Below are 12500 nucleotides of genomic sequence, written 5' to 3' on the forward strand. Positions count from 1 at the left end.
GAGAGAGAGAGAGAGAGAGAGAGAGAGAGAGAGAGAGAGAGAGAGAGAGAGAGAGAGAGAGAGAGAGAGAGTGAGAGAGAGATAGAGAGAGAGAGAGAGAAAGAGAAAGAGAAAGAGAAAGAGAGAGAGAGAGAGAGAGAGAGAGAGAGAGAGAGAGAGAGAGAGAGAGAGAGAGAGAGATACAGAGACAGAGACAGAGACAGAGACAGAGACAGAGACAGACAGAGAAACAGAGACAGAAGGCAGCGAAAGAGAGACAGAGAGAGAGAGAGAGAGAGAGAGAGAGACAGAGAGAGACAGAGACAGAGAGAGAGAAAGGCAGAGAGAGAGAGACAGAGGGAGAGAGACGGAGACAGAGATACATAGAGAGGAAAGAGAGGTTTAAAAAAACACACAGGCACTGTCCAACACGCAGCCACGCGGGATCAATATATTTTTCGCAATTCCATAGAAAATACAATAGGTATCCCCACAGTAAGAGTCCACGTCCCTCCCCTGTATACAAGCTACCCAGTACGCACCAAGTACTCAAGTGATATATAAGACGCTCCGAAAAAGAACATAAAAAAAAAACACACACAGACAGTTTACATGCAAACACGGATACCAACGCAGTGCTATCATGGTGTATGATTATTCATGCGTGTGTACAGCTGAGTAAAAATAATTATGGAGGAGGATTCTATTTTTGACCTCGTCCGACCATGGTCCATTTTTACTGTTACTCATTATCATCATTATTATCATCATCATTAGTAGTGGGTTTAATAGTAGTCGGAGTGTCATTTTCGTTATTGTTATCATTAATATTATTGGTATTAATTTCATTGTTATTATTAGTATCTTTATTTTCATTGGCGTTGTTGTTCTTGTTGATGGTATTATTATCATTATCATCATCATTATTATGATCATTATCATTATTGTCATTATTATTATTATTGATGTTATCACTATTATTAGTACTATTATCATTATTTTTATTATTATCATTATTATTATTATTATTATTATCATTATTATTATTATCATTATTATCATTATTATCATTATTATCATTATTATTATTATTATTATCATTATTATCATTATTATCATTATTATTATTATTATTATTATTATTATTATTATTATTATTATTATTATTATCATTATTATCATTACTATTATTATCATTATTATTATTATTATTATTATCATTATTATTATCATCATTATTATTATTTGAATTGCCAGTATTATCATTATTATTACTACAATTATTATCATTATTAGTATTGTCACTATTAACATTATTATTATTGTCACTATTATCATTATTATTATTGCACTTATTATCATTATCATTATTGTCACAATTATCATTATTATTATTACTATTATAAATATTGTCACTATTACCATTATTATTATCATCATTGTCTGCATTATCATTACTTATATCATCGTTATCAGTGTTACCCTATTTTCGTTGGTCTTTTACAATACTTTTGTGTTCCTTTTTCTGTGTCCATCTGCTTTTCTTTTTCTTATGTCTTTTTATTTTTATTTTTTTAACTTTCTATCCACTTGATTTATCTGTTATTGTATATATATTTTTTTTCGGACAAAACAAAGAGAATTGATATCTACTTATTATAATTGAATTTGATGTTTTTCAGAGAGAAGAAGAGAGAGAAGGAAGGAGGAAGAGAGAGAGAAAGAGAGAGAGAGAGAGAGAGAGAGAGAGAGAGAGAGAGAGAGAGAGAGAGAGAGTGAGTGAGTGAGTGAGTGAGTGAGTGAGTGAGTGAGTGAGAGAGAGAGAGAGAGAGAGAGAGAGAGAGAGAGAGAGAGAGAGAGAGAGAGAGAGAGAGAGAGAATTGTAGAAATGTCAATTCAATTACGGTTTTGTTGTGAATGGTATAACTATTGGTCGAATGTTCTTTTATTTACTATTATTATTATTATTATTTTGTTTTTACTTTTTAAATCACCTATTGTATGAATCATTATTTCGTGGAATCAAGTTGATACGAATATTAAAGGTGATATAACAATACCATGTTAATATTTCCTTTTAATCAATATTTATTTGTATTAATTAATATTTAATTTTCTTTAATTAATATTTTAATTGGTATTTGGTCAGTTTCAGTGTATCGCCTCTCTCTCACTATCTATCTGTCTACGAGTATCTGTCTGTCTGTTTGTCTTTTTATCAACTCATCTCTCTATATCTATATATCTGTCTGCCTGTCTGTCTGTCTGTCTGTCTGTCTGTCTTTTTTCTTTCCTTCTTTGTCTTTTTATTTTTCTTCTCTTTCTCTCTCTCTCTCTCTCTCTCTCTCTCTCTCTCTCTCTCTCTCTCTCTCTCTCTCTCTCTCTCTCTCTCTATCTATCTATCTCTTTCTCTCTATCTCTCTATCTCTCTCTCTCTCTCTATCTCTCTCTCTCTCTCTCTCTCTCTCTCTCTCTCTCTCTCTCTCTCTCTCTCTCTCTCTCTCTCTCTCTCTCTCTATCTCCCTCTTTCTCTCTCTCCCTCTCCCTCTCCCTCTCCCTCTCCCTCTCCCTCTCCCTCTCCCTCTCCCTCTCCCTCTCCCTCTCCCTCTCCCTCTCCCTCTCTCTGTTTCCTTTTCTCTGTTTCCTTCCCTCTGTTTCCTTCTCTCTGTTTCCTTCTCTCTCCCTCTATCTTCTTCTCCCTCTCCCTCCCTATCTCTCCCTCTCCCTCTCTCTGTCTCCCTCTCTCTCCTTTCTTCCCCCTCTCTCTCCCTCTCTCTCCCTCTCCCTCTTCCTCTCCCTCTTTCTCTCCTTCTCCCTCTCCCTCTTTCACTCGTTCCCCCAAACACATAAACAAAGCGGAAAGACGCCCTATAGAAAGCACGGAACGGGACTCCTTCAAGCTTTAATGATCCATCGTGAACAGAGCCCGGATTGCAGGGGAGGCTTAACACTCTCTTCCCCCCTCCTAAGGACCTCCTTCACCCTCCCCAACCCTCCGAGGAAAAAAAAAAAACGAGTCTGTACAGTCGGAAATCCCATTAAACTTCTGTAGGAAAATCGCTCTGATGGTAATGAATCTCTCGGTGATAGTTGTCAACCCTTCGTCGTCTGCGTTTTGAGGCTGAACTTCCCTCGTCGTGTATTTTTCTTTTTGTGTGTTTGTTTACCTTCTTTTTGTGTTATTTTCTTTTCTTTTGATTTTATTTCCTTTCTTTGGAATTCGTGGAGAGATAATGGAATGTTGGATTATTGAAGAATTTTCTATTCGGACTCAATTTTTTGTTTGGTTTAGACATATAAGTGTTTTTGCATTCGTAATCCCAAAAGGCCTGTTCTTGCAATATTGCACTAAAGAGATTTGATTTACATTATTTTTTTCGCCAGTGGTTTAGGAATATGAAGTTTGAAAAGAAAATTACAGCTCTTTTTTAACACGCTTTTGGTAAAACTCACATAGTCTCTTCTGAGTTACATACTAAATTATTCCCAATATGAAAAAACACTGAAGGCAAAAAAAAAAACAGTACATTTGGGTAAATATTTTATAGCGTTAGCCATGTTTTGCGTAAGTCCGCACGCGAATCGCCCTAGACCGGGAATGACCTCACCCACCCCCCCACGCACCCCCCCTTCCCCTTTTCTCATTCACCCTTTACCCTTTACTCCTTCTCTTCCCTTTTCTCTCGCCTTCCCTTGCTCCCCGTTCTCATTCAGGTGTTCTTCTCGTTTTATCTTCCCCTTCACTTTCTCTCTCTTTCACTTTCTTTTTATCGTTCTCTCCTTTCCATACCCCCCCCCCCCACCCCTTCCTCTTTCACCTCCCTTATACATTCACCTTCTTCTTCCCTTTCATCTTTCTCTCTTTCCTCCCTTCGTCTTCTCTCCGTCCTTCCCTTCACCTTCTCTTCCTCCTTTCCTCTCCTCCTCTCCCTCATGTCTCTTCCTCTTTCTTTCTCTACTCCTCTCTTCCCTCCTCCACACCTTCTCCTCTGCCTCTCCCCTCTTCCCCTCTTCTCCGTCCCCTTATTCATCCTCTCCCCTTCCTCCTTCTTCCTCTCTTCCCCTTTCCTCTTTTCCTTTTTTACTCTCTCCCCTCCATCACAACCTCCCCCCCCATTCCCCCCCCCCGCCATGCACCCCCCCCCCCCCCCCGACTCGTCTAATCGATTATCACTTCTACATTTTATTTCGCTCCTTTTTTTTTTTCTTAATTTTCTTCTATTCCATCTTTCTTTCTTTCATTGTTTCTTTCTTTCCACCTTCATTTGTTTCGTTTTTTTCGCTCTTTTTTTTAATCTTTTTGTATTACATCTTTCTTTCTTTCTTTCTTTCTTTCTTTCTTTCTTTCCACCTTCCTTTGTTTCATTTTTTTCGTTCCTTTTCTTTAATCTTCTTCTATTCCATCTTTCTTTCTTTCTTTTCATTCTTCCACCTTCCTTTGTTTAGTTTTTTTTCGCTCCTTTTTTATCAATCTTCTTCTATTCCACCTTTCTTTCTCCCTTTCTTTCAACCTTCCTTTGTTTTTATTCTTTGTCTTTATTTATCCGTTCTTCCCTTCCATTCCAACAACAGCATCAATAAAAACGCCCAACGAAATAACGCGCCAAGTCTGTCCCTATTCGCAGCTCCATTACCTCCTCCCATTTCAATAACAGTGAGGAACGACAAAGGGACGCTTCGAAAAAAAAAATAATAATAATAATAAAAGTAATAACTCTTTACAAACGAAAAAATAGATTAATCAGTGAATTATTTTAAAAGGTTGACGAATATATTTTTTATATAAATGGGGAAATCAATCAATACATAGACTTTAAAAAGAGGAAATAAATAGAATAAAAACACTCGAACGCTATCTCGATTTGCACGTGGGAGAGGGGAGGGGGGGGGGAGAAAACAAAAGAATAGTATGATGCGCAGCGGTGAAGGGCCTCCGTGTGTCTGGGTTCCTATGCACCCAAAAAAAAAAATTGTTTTGGGGGGAAATATTGGATAGATAAATGCGTGCATGAAAGAAAAATGTTTTTTTTTTTTTTTTTTTTTTTTTTTGTATCTGCGTGTGTGTGTGTGTTTGTGTGTGTGTTTGTTTGTGTGTGTGTGTGTGTGTGTGTTTGTGTGTGTGTGTGTGTGTGTGTGTGTGTGTGTGTGTGTGTGTGTGTTTTCTATTTTGTTACTTTCTTTTCCACTCATGATAAAAAATGATTCAACTTATATTTCTTTTAATTTTTTTTCTCTTTTTTTTTAATCCTGCTTTCTTTATCGTTTTATGAAACTCCATAAAATAGTTTTTATTTGACAATATACACTGCGCTTTCTCTCTCTCTCTCTCTCTTTATTATCTATCTCTCTCTCTCTCCCTCTCTCTCTCTCTCTCTCGTTCTCTCTCTCTCTTTCTCTTTCTCTCTCTCTCTCTCTCTCTCTCTCTCTCTCTCTCTCTCTCTCTCTCTCTCTCTCTCTCTCTCTCTCTCTCTTCCCCGGCGACATGGTAAGTGGGATTTCTGTGTGCGTGTGTGCGTATGTGTGTTCGTGGGGGGGGGGGGGGGGGGGGTACCAGCGTTTGTGTATGTATGTGTGCTGGTGTATGTTTGTGTGACTGTGTGTGTGTGTTTGTGTGCGGGAACGTTTGTGTAAGCTTCATGTATCTGTATATTTTTAGAAAATTTATGTTGGTGTGAGTTTTGTGTGTGTGTATGCGTTTTTATGTGTATTTGCAGGAAACTTTTGTGTATGCATTGTAATACAAGCTCCTGATTAACTTGTCTTTCGACACAACACGCACAATTAATTCAATGAGATTATTCTACATCTTATGCTTATCACAGCAGTGGCATAGTCAAATCGAAGCGTTTCCACTTAGTCTTGATTAATAATACGAAGACTTAAATAAAATAGAAGTTTCCTCTCATTTTTGCGAGGGAAAACGCTGATAATTAGCCGAGGGCCAATTTTCGATAGAGCATCTCATTTTAAACAAGGCAAACAATTCCTGGAATCGATAGGTCGACAAAATTTTATGACCTCTTTTGCCCGTGGTATTTCGGTTAGAAACTGCAAGTAAAGTTATTTTTAGAAAATAATAATAATAAGTCAAATTAAATAGTGGTGTTATACCTGTCTCCTCGTCTTAGGCCCTCAGGTAAAGACAAACTTTGTCGGTGGCCACGTACATGCTGGGTAAACATGTCTTTAACGTGTTCCTCATAAATCGCTAGGGAGGCCTAGAAGAGCTCTACATTTCGTAAAGACAAAGCATTAATAGAGCAACTGGCATCGCGTTTCTTGAGGTGGATTCGACCACTTGGGGCCTTTTGGCTCAACGAAATGGTAAAGACGTTTTGACTGGCAGGTTGGATCGTGACAAGCCTAAATGTTATTTACGATGGTATATATATATACATTGTTATATCGCGGTATTGCAGATTAGGCAAGGACAGTGGATCAAAATACTTTTCTACGCTTGCGACCTGCTTAAAAAAATAAAATAAAATGGAATAAAATAGAATAAAAAAACAATAGTCAGCAACCCTTTACACCCTTATATACCTCACTGAAGCATACTATCCCGTCGCATATTCTCGACAGGAACACTTGCCCAGCACCTCTGCGAACTGACCTAAAATACTTTTCCACAAAGGGTTGACGACCCCCCTATTAGGGAATCGATCGACGTATCGACCTACGTATACTTGTTACTCTGTGGGCAGTGACGTTAACCGCCGAAAATTGAACCAAAAGAAGAGTGGGTTTGTGAGTTTGCTTCACACACACACACACGTTAGATTTCCAGATCTTCAAGAACCTATTAACGGGTTTACAGCGACTCTGAGTAGCTGATGATAAGAAGAATGATAATATACACATACATGCATACATGCACACATGCATACATACACACATGAATGTATGCAAGAATACATACATACATACATACATACATACATACATACATACATACATACATACATACATACATACATACATGTATAATTATATATGTGCATCATGCTAAAATGAAAAATAACAGTGAATTGATATATAGGAGTTTCGCCATTTTAACACACTGTGTGTGTGTGTGTGTGTGTGTGTGTGTGTGTGTGTGTACGTACATATATAGGAAAAAATAAATATATACATATGTGTGTGTGTGTGTGTGTGTGCATATATAGAAATAAATAAATATGTACATATGTGTGTGTGTGTGTGTGTGTGTGTGTGTGCGTGTGTGTGTGTGTGTGTGTGTGTGTGTGTGTGTGTGTGTGTGTGTGCATATGTGTATGTGTACAATTCTCTTTCTCCTTCTTTTTTTACGATTGTTAATGTTACTTTATAACGAGCACAATTACCCTAGCGATCAAGTTTTAGAGTGTCCGTGTACTTTACCCATTAAGAACAATGTAAATGAACCCCATTTCAGTTTATGCATCCAGCTAATTATCTCATTTGTTTTTTTTCCTACATAGATCTTATTCTTTTCTTAAGCTTCCCGTGTTATTCAAGAAATGACACAGACAGAACAGATTATGAACACTCCATCTTACAAACCATATTGTATAATTGTAACCTGTAATACGACTAATTGTGGTTAGGCCATAACGGAACCGGCTTGCATGAATAAGCCACGTTACCGGTTCGTGACAGAGCATTATGTACAAAAGCCAGCGAGTGTACATAACATAGGAAGGTTATAAACTGTGCTCCCCTTTTTCATTATTCAAACTGCCTCTTAAACGCCACCCACTCCGCTGTTCACTTTATACATCGATGACATTTATTATTCACGGGCAACGCAAGTGTGGTGGCTTTGCGCTTTTTTCGTGTATGAGCTGCTGATCTTCGTATGCCGGGGGGAAGAACAAAAGAAGAGAGAAGGGGAGACAGGAAGAAAGGAAGAAGGTGAGAAGAGGGGAGGAGTAAAGAAGAAGGGAGAGACTAGGAGAATGGGTGAGGGGGGAAGAAGAGAGAGGGAAGAGAGAATGGGAGAGGAAGAATGAGAGAAAGAGAGTAGAAGGGGAGGAAGAGAAGGAGAAGGATGAATGGGAGTGAAAGGAAGGAAAGAGGGAAAAGGAGTGGGGGAGAAGAAAAGAATCGGAATAAGAAGAAATGAAGAATGGGAATTGAAGGAGAGGAAGAGACTGGAAGAGGAATAAAAAGAAATAACAAGAGCGGGAGAAAAGAGAAAGAGAGAATGGGAGTGTGATAAAAAAAAAAGAGAAGTAAAAAAGGAGGAATAAAGAAGTAGAACGAGAGAAATGGAGAAGAAGGGGAATGACGAATTATGAAGAAGAGGAGGAGGAATGATGAGGAAAAACAGCAGGGAAGGATGAACGTAAAGATGGGGAGGGGGTTGGGGGTGGGAGGGGGAGGGGAGAATTACATGATTTATGATGGGCGGAGAGAGACGGCGTAACGATTTAACAGTAACTCTCGCCATAAGAACTGCTCCTCTTCTTCTTCTCCTCCTCTTCCTCCTCTTCTTTCTCCTCTTCCTCCTCTTCTTCTTCTTCCTCCTCCTCCTCCTCCTCTTCTTCCTTCTCCTCCTCCTCCTTCTCCTCCTCCTCCTCCTCCTCTTCTTCCTCCTCCTCCTCCTCCTCCTCTTCTTCTTCTTCTTTCTCCTCCTCCTCTTCCTCCTCCTCCTCCTTCTCCTCCTCCTCCTCCTCCTCCTCCTCCTCCTCCTCCTCCTCCTCCTCCTCCTCCTCCTCCTCCTCCTCCTCCTCCTCCTCCTCCTCCTCTTCTTCTTCTTCCTCCTCCTCCTCTTCCTTTTTCTCCTCCTCCTCCTCCTCCTCCTCCTCCTCCTCCTCCTTCTCCTTCTCCTTCTCCTTCTCCTTCTCCTTCTCCTTCTCCTCCTCCTCCTCCTCCTCTTCCTCCTCCTTCTCCTCCTCCTCATACTCTTCCTCCTCCTCCTCCTCCTCTTCTTCCTCCTCCTCCTCTTCCTCCTCCTCCTCCTCCTTCTCCTTCTCCTTCTCCTCCTCCTCCTCCTCCTCTTCTTCCTCCTTCTCCTCCTCCTCATACTCGTCCTCCTCCTCCTCCTCCTCTTCTTCCTCCTCCTCCTCTTCCTCCTCCTTCTTCTACTCCTCCTCCTCTTCTCCCTCCATCCCCTCTTCCTGTTCTTCCTCCTTCTCTTCCTTTTATCATTGTTATTATTATTACTACCATTATTATTACCATTACCATTGTCAATATTATTATTATCATTATTGTTATTACTATTATTAGTAGTATTCTACTATCATTATCATTATTATAATTGTCATTGTCATTAGCACTAAAATTACCGTTACAATTATTATTACCATCATTATTATCATTATTTTCATTATTACTATTTTCATTATTGTCATTATCATTATTATTAGTAGTATCAACATCATTATCATTATCATCATTATCATTATTACTAATATTATTTTCCTTATTATTATTACCGTCATCATCATTATCATCATTGTTATTATTATCCACATTATCATCTTTATCTCATTCCACCTCCTCATTTTCTCTCTTGTTTACGAAGATATACGCTTAATGTAAATACTTCCATTTACGACAATTGACAATGTTCTTCCTCCTACTCATCCTCCGTCTCTTCTTCTACTTCTTCCTTCTCCTTCTTATTTTTATTTTTTTCTCCCTCTTTCTTTCTCTTTCTTCTCCTGTTCTTCAAACTGCTTTCTGTCGCACTTAATCCTTATTCTTCTTCTTCGTCGTCTTCTTCTTCTCCTCCTCTTCTTGTTCCTCCTCCTTTTTCTCCTCTTTTTTCTCCTCCTCTTCCTTCTTCTTCTTGTTCTTCTTCTTCTTGTTCTTCTTCTTCTTCTTCTTCTTCTTCTCCTCCTCCTCCTCCTCCTCCTCATCCTCCTCATCCTCCTCCTCCTCCTCCTCCTCCTCCTCCTCCTCCTCTTCCTCCTTCTCCTCCTCCTCCTCCTCCTCCTCCTCCTCCTCCTCCTCCTCCTCCTCCTCCTCCTCCTCCTCCTCCTCCTCCTCCTCCTCCTCCTCCTCTTCCTTCTCCCTTTTCTCCTCATTTTTCTCCTCCTCTTCCTCCTTCTTCTTCTTCTTCTCCTCCCCCTCCTCCTCCTCTTCCTCCTCCTCCTCCTCCTCTTCCTCCTCCTCTTCCTCCTTCTCTCCTCTTCCCTCTCCTTCTTCCCCTTTCATGTTCCTCTTACATGTAAAACAAGTATAAATCATGCGATCATACGTCACTCAGCATTAACATTCCAAAAGAAGGCAAAAAATCGAACAAGAAATAAAAATATGGGAAGTCGATTGCACGATTTATTAAGGCAAAATATATCCCCTCTCCTATCGCCTTCTCTCTCCTTTACCCTCTCCCTCCCCCATTCCCCTCTCCTCCCTTCTTACTTCCCCATTCCCCTCTCCCCCCTCTCCCTTCCCCTTTACCCTCTCCCTTCCCCATTCCCCTCTCTCCCTTCCCCATTCCCCTCTCCCTTCCCCATTCCCCTCTCTCCCCTTCTCCCTTTCCCTTTACCCTCTCCCCTTCTCCCTTCCCCTTTACCCTCTCCCCCATTCCCCTCTCTTACACTCTCCTTTTCTTTCTTTTCACCTTCTCTTTCCCCATTCCCCTCTCCCTTCCCTTTTACCTTCCCCTTTCCCCATTTACCTCTTCACCCCTTCTCCCTTTCCCTCTCTCCCGCTCTCCCTTCCCTTTTACCCTCTCCTTTCCCCATCCCCCTCTCCTCCCGTCTGTGTGCTGTGTGGTGCAGTGGTAGCGTTCTCGTCTAGCATTCTTACTGACCCGCACTGCCAGCGGATGGTAACCCCGGCCATTTCCTTGCACACAGGGAGTAATTTAGGAGCAAAAATAAACAGACAGCCGAAATTTGACTGAAGGCACAAGAGTAAAGTAGTTTACTTATTTTCTTCCGTCCCCTCTCTTCTTCTCTTCTCCCCTCCCCTCCACCACCCCCCCTTCTTCCCATCCTCTTCTCAAAGTATTATTAATGAAAAATAAAAGACCCAGTTGTAGTAATAATAATAATAATAATAATAATAATAATGATAATAATAATGATAATAATAATAATAACAACAATGATAAGATTATCAATAATGATAGTTATTATAATATCAATAATAATGATAATGAAAATGATGATCCTTCTCCTCTGCCTATCCCTCTCCACCTACCTTTCCTTTTCACGTTCTTCCACCTCTTCTCACTCCCAAATCCTCCTTGAATTCACTCCTCTCTTCCCACTTCAAGCCCTACATCTACCTTCTTCCACTAACCTCCTCCCTCTTCTTCCTCCTCTTCCTCCCGCTGTTCCTTCGCTCTCCTATACCCTTTATTCCTTCCCTCCTCCTTTATTACTCTCTGAGCCGCTTCTCTCTTCCCTCTCTATTTCTCCTTACCAGTCTCTTCCTTTGTAATTCCCTTACGTTTCCTTTCCTTTTCTTCTTCCGTTTCTATTTAAGCACCTTTCTCCTCCCTTCCTTCTTTCCTCTTTAAGTCCTCCATTCTCTCCCTTCCTCCCTCTTCCTCCTTTCTTCTTCAAGTCCCTTTTCTTCTCCCTCCTCTTATTCCCTTACCCCTCACCCCACCTTACTCGTGTAAATAATAAACGATAAATGATAAATGATAATAAATAGATAAATAAATAATAAATGTTTATAAACTGACGGTCTAATTACTTCAGCGCCGTGTACTTGCCTTGCGCTCATAGGGTAGTTAAGTGTAACGTTCGAGCGAAGAGACGTGTGTGTGTGTGTGTGTGTGTGTGTGTGTATGTGTGTGTGTGTGTGTGTGTGTGTGTGTGTGTGTGTGTGTGTGTGTGTGTGTGTGTGTGTGTGTGTGTGTGTGTGTGTCACTCTTTAATATTCATGTTGCCAATTATCACCCTATTTTACATTAAAATGAAGCGACTTCAACTCTGCAGACATTCTGAACATGTCGGCGAATGAACGGACGAAACATATGCAAATTTATAATATAGATGATAATAATAATAATGATAGTTTGAATATTATTAGTATTATTATCACTATTACTATTATTACTATTACTATTATTATTATTATTATCATTATTATTATCGTTATTATTATTATTATTATTACCATTATCATTACCATTTCCATTATCATTAGTATTATCATTATTATTATTATCATTATTACCATTATCATTACCATAACCATTTCCATTATTATTATTATTATCATTATTATTATTATTACTATCATTATCATTATCATCATCATTATTATCATTGTCATCATTATGATCATCATCATAATCATTACTATCATCATCATCATTAATATTACTAATGCCAACAATAACAATAATAAAAACAACAACAACAACAAATCAAAATAGAAACAGCAATCCTCAAGCAACACGAACCTTGTTGAAGGGCTTGATCTTGGAGTGCATGATGAAGCTGAACTTGCACAGCTCGCATGACTTGGTGTCGGAGGACTTGATCCACTGTTGCAGACATGACTGATGCACGTAGCGGAGGGAGCCCGCGCAGTAGCATGGTGCGATGAGGGGCGAGTCGGCGTCT

General features: G+C 39.6%; 1 protein-coding gene across 2 annotated transcripts in view; it reads right to left on the bottom strand.

Moving 5' to 3' along the window:
- Nucleotides 1-12500, bottom strand: part of LOC125043776 — a 112188-nt gene that overhangs the window by 15880 nt on the left and 83808 nt on the right. For both annotated transcript variants that reach the window (XM_047640055.1, XM_047640054.1), the window contains exon 3: nucleotides 12338-12500. This exon is cut by the window's right edge and continues 18 nt beyond it. In XM_047640055.1, the coding sequence (XP_047496011.1) occupies nucleotides 12338-12500 (163 nt within the window). The remainder of the gene's footprint in view (nucleotides 1-12337) is intronic.

The sequence above is a fragment of the Penaeus chinensis genome, chromosome 34 (assembly GCF_019202785.1).
Source record: "Penaeus chinensis breed Huanghai No. 1 chromosome 34, ASM1920278v2, whole genome shotgun sequence".
Lineage (NCBI taxonomy): Eukaryota > Metazoa > Arthropoda > Malacostraca > Decapoda > Penaeidae > Penaeus > Penaeus chinensis.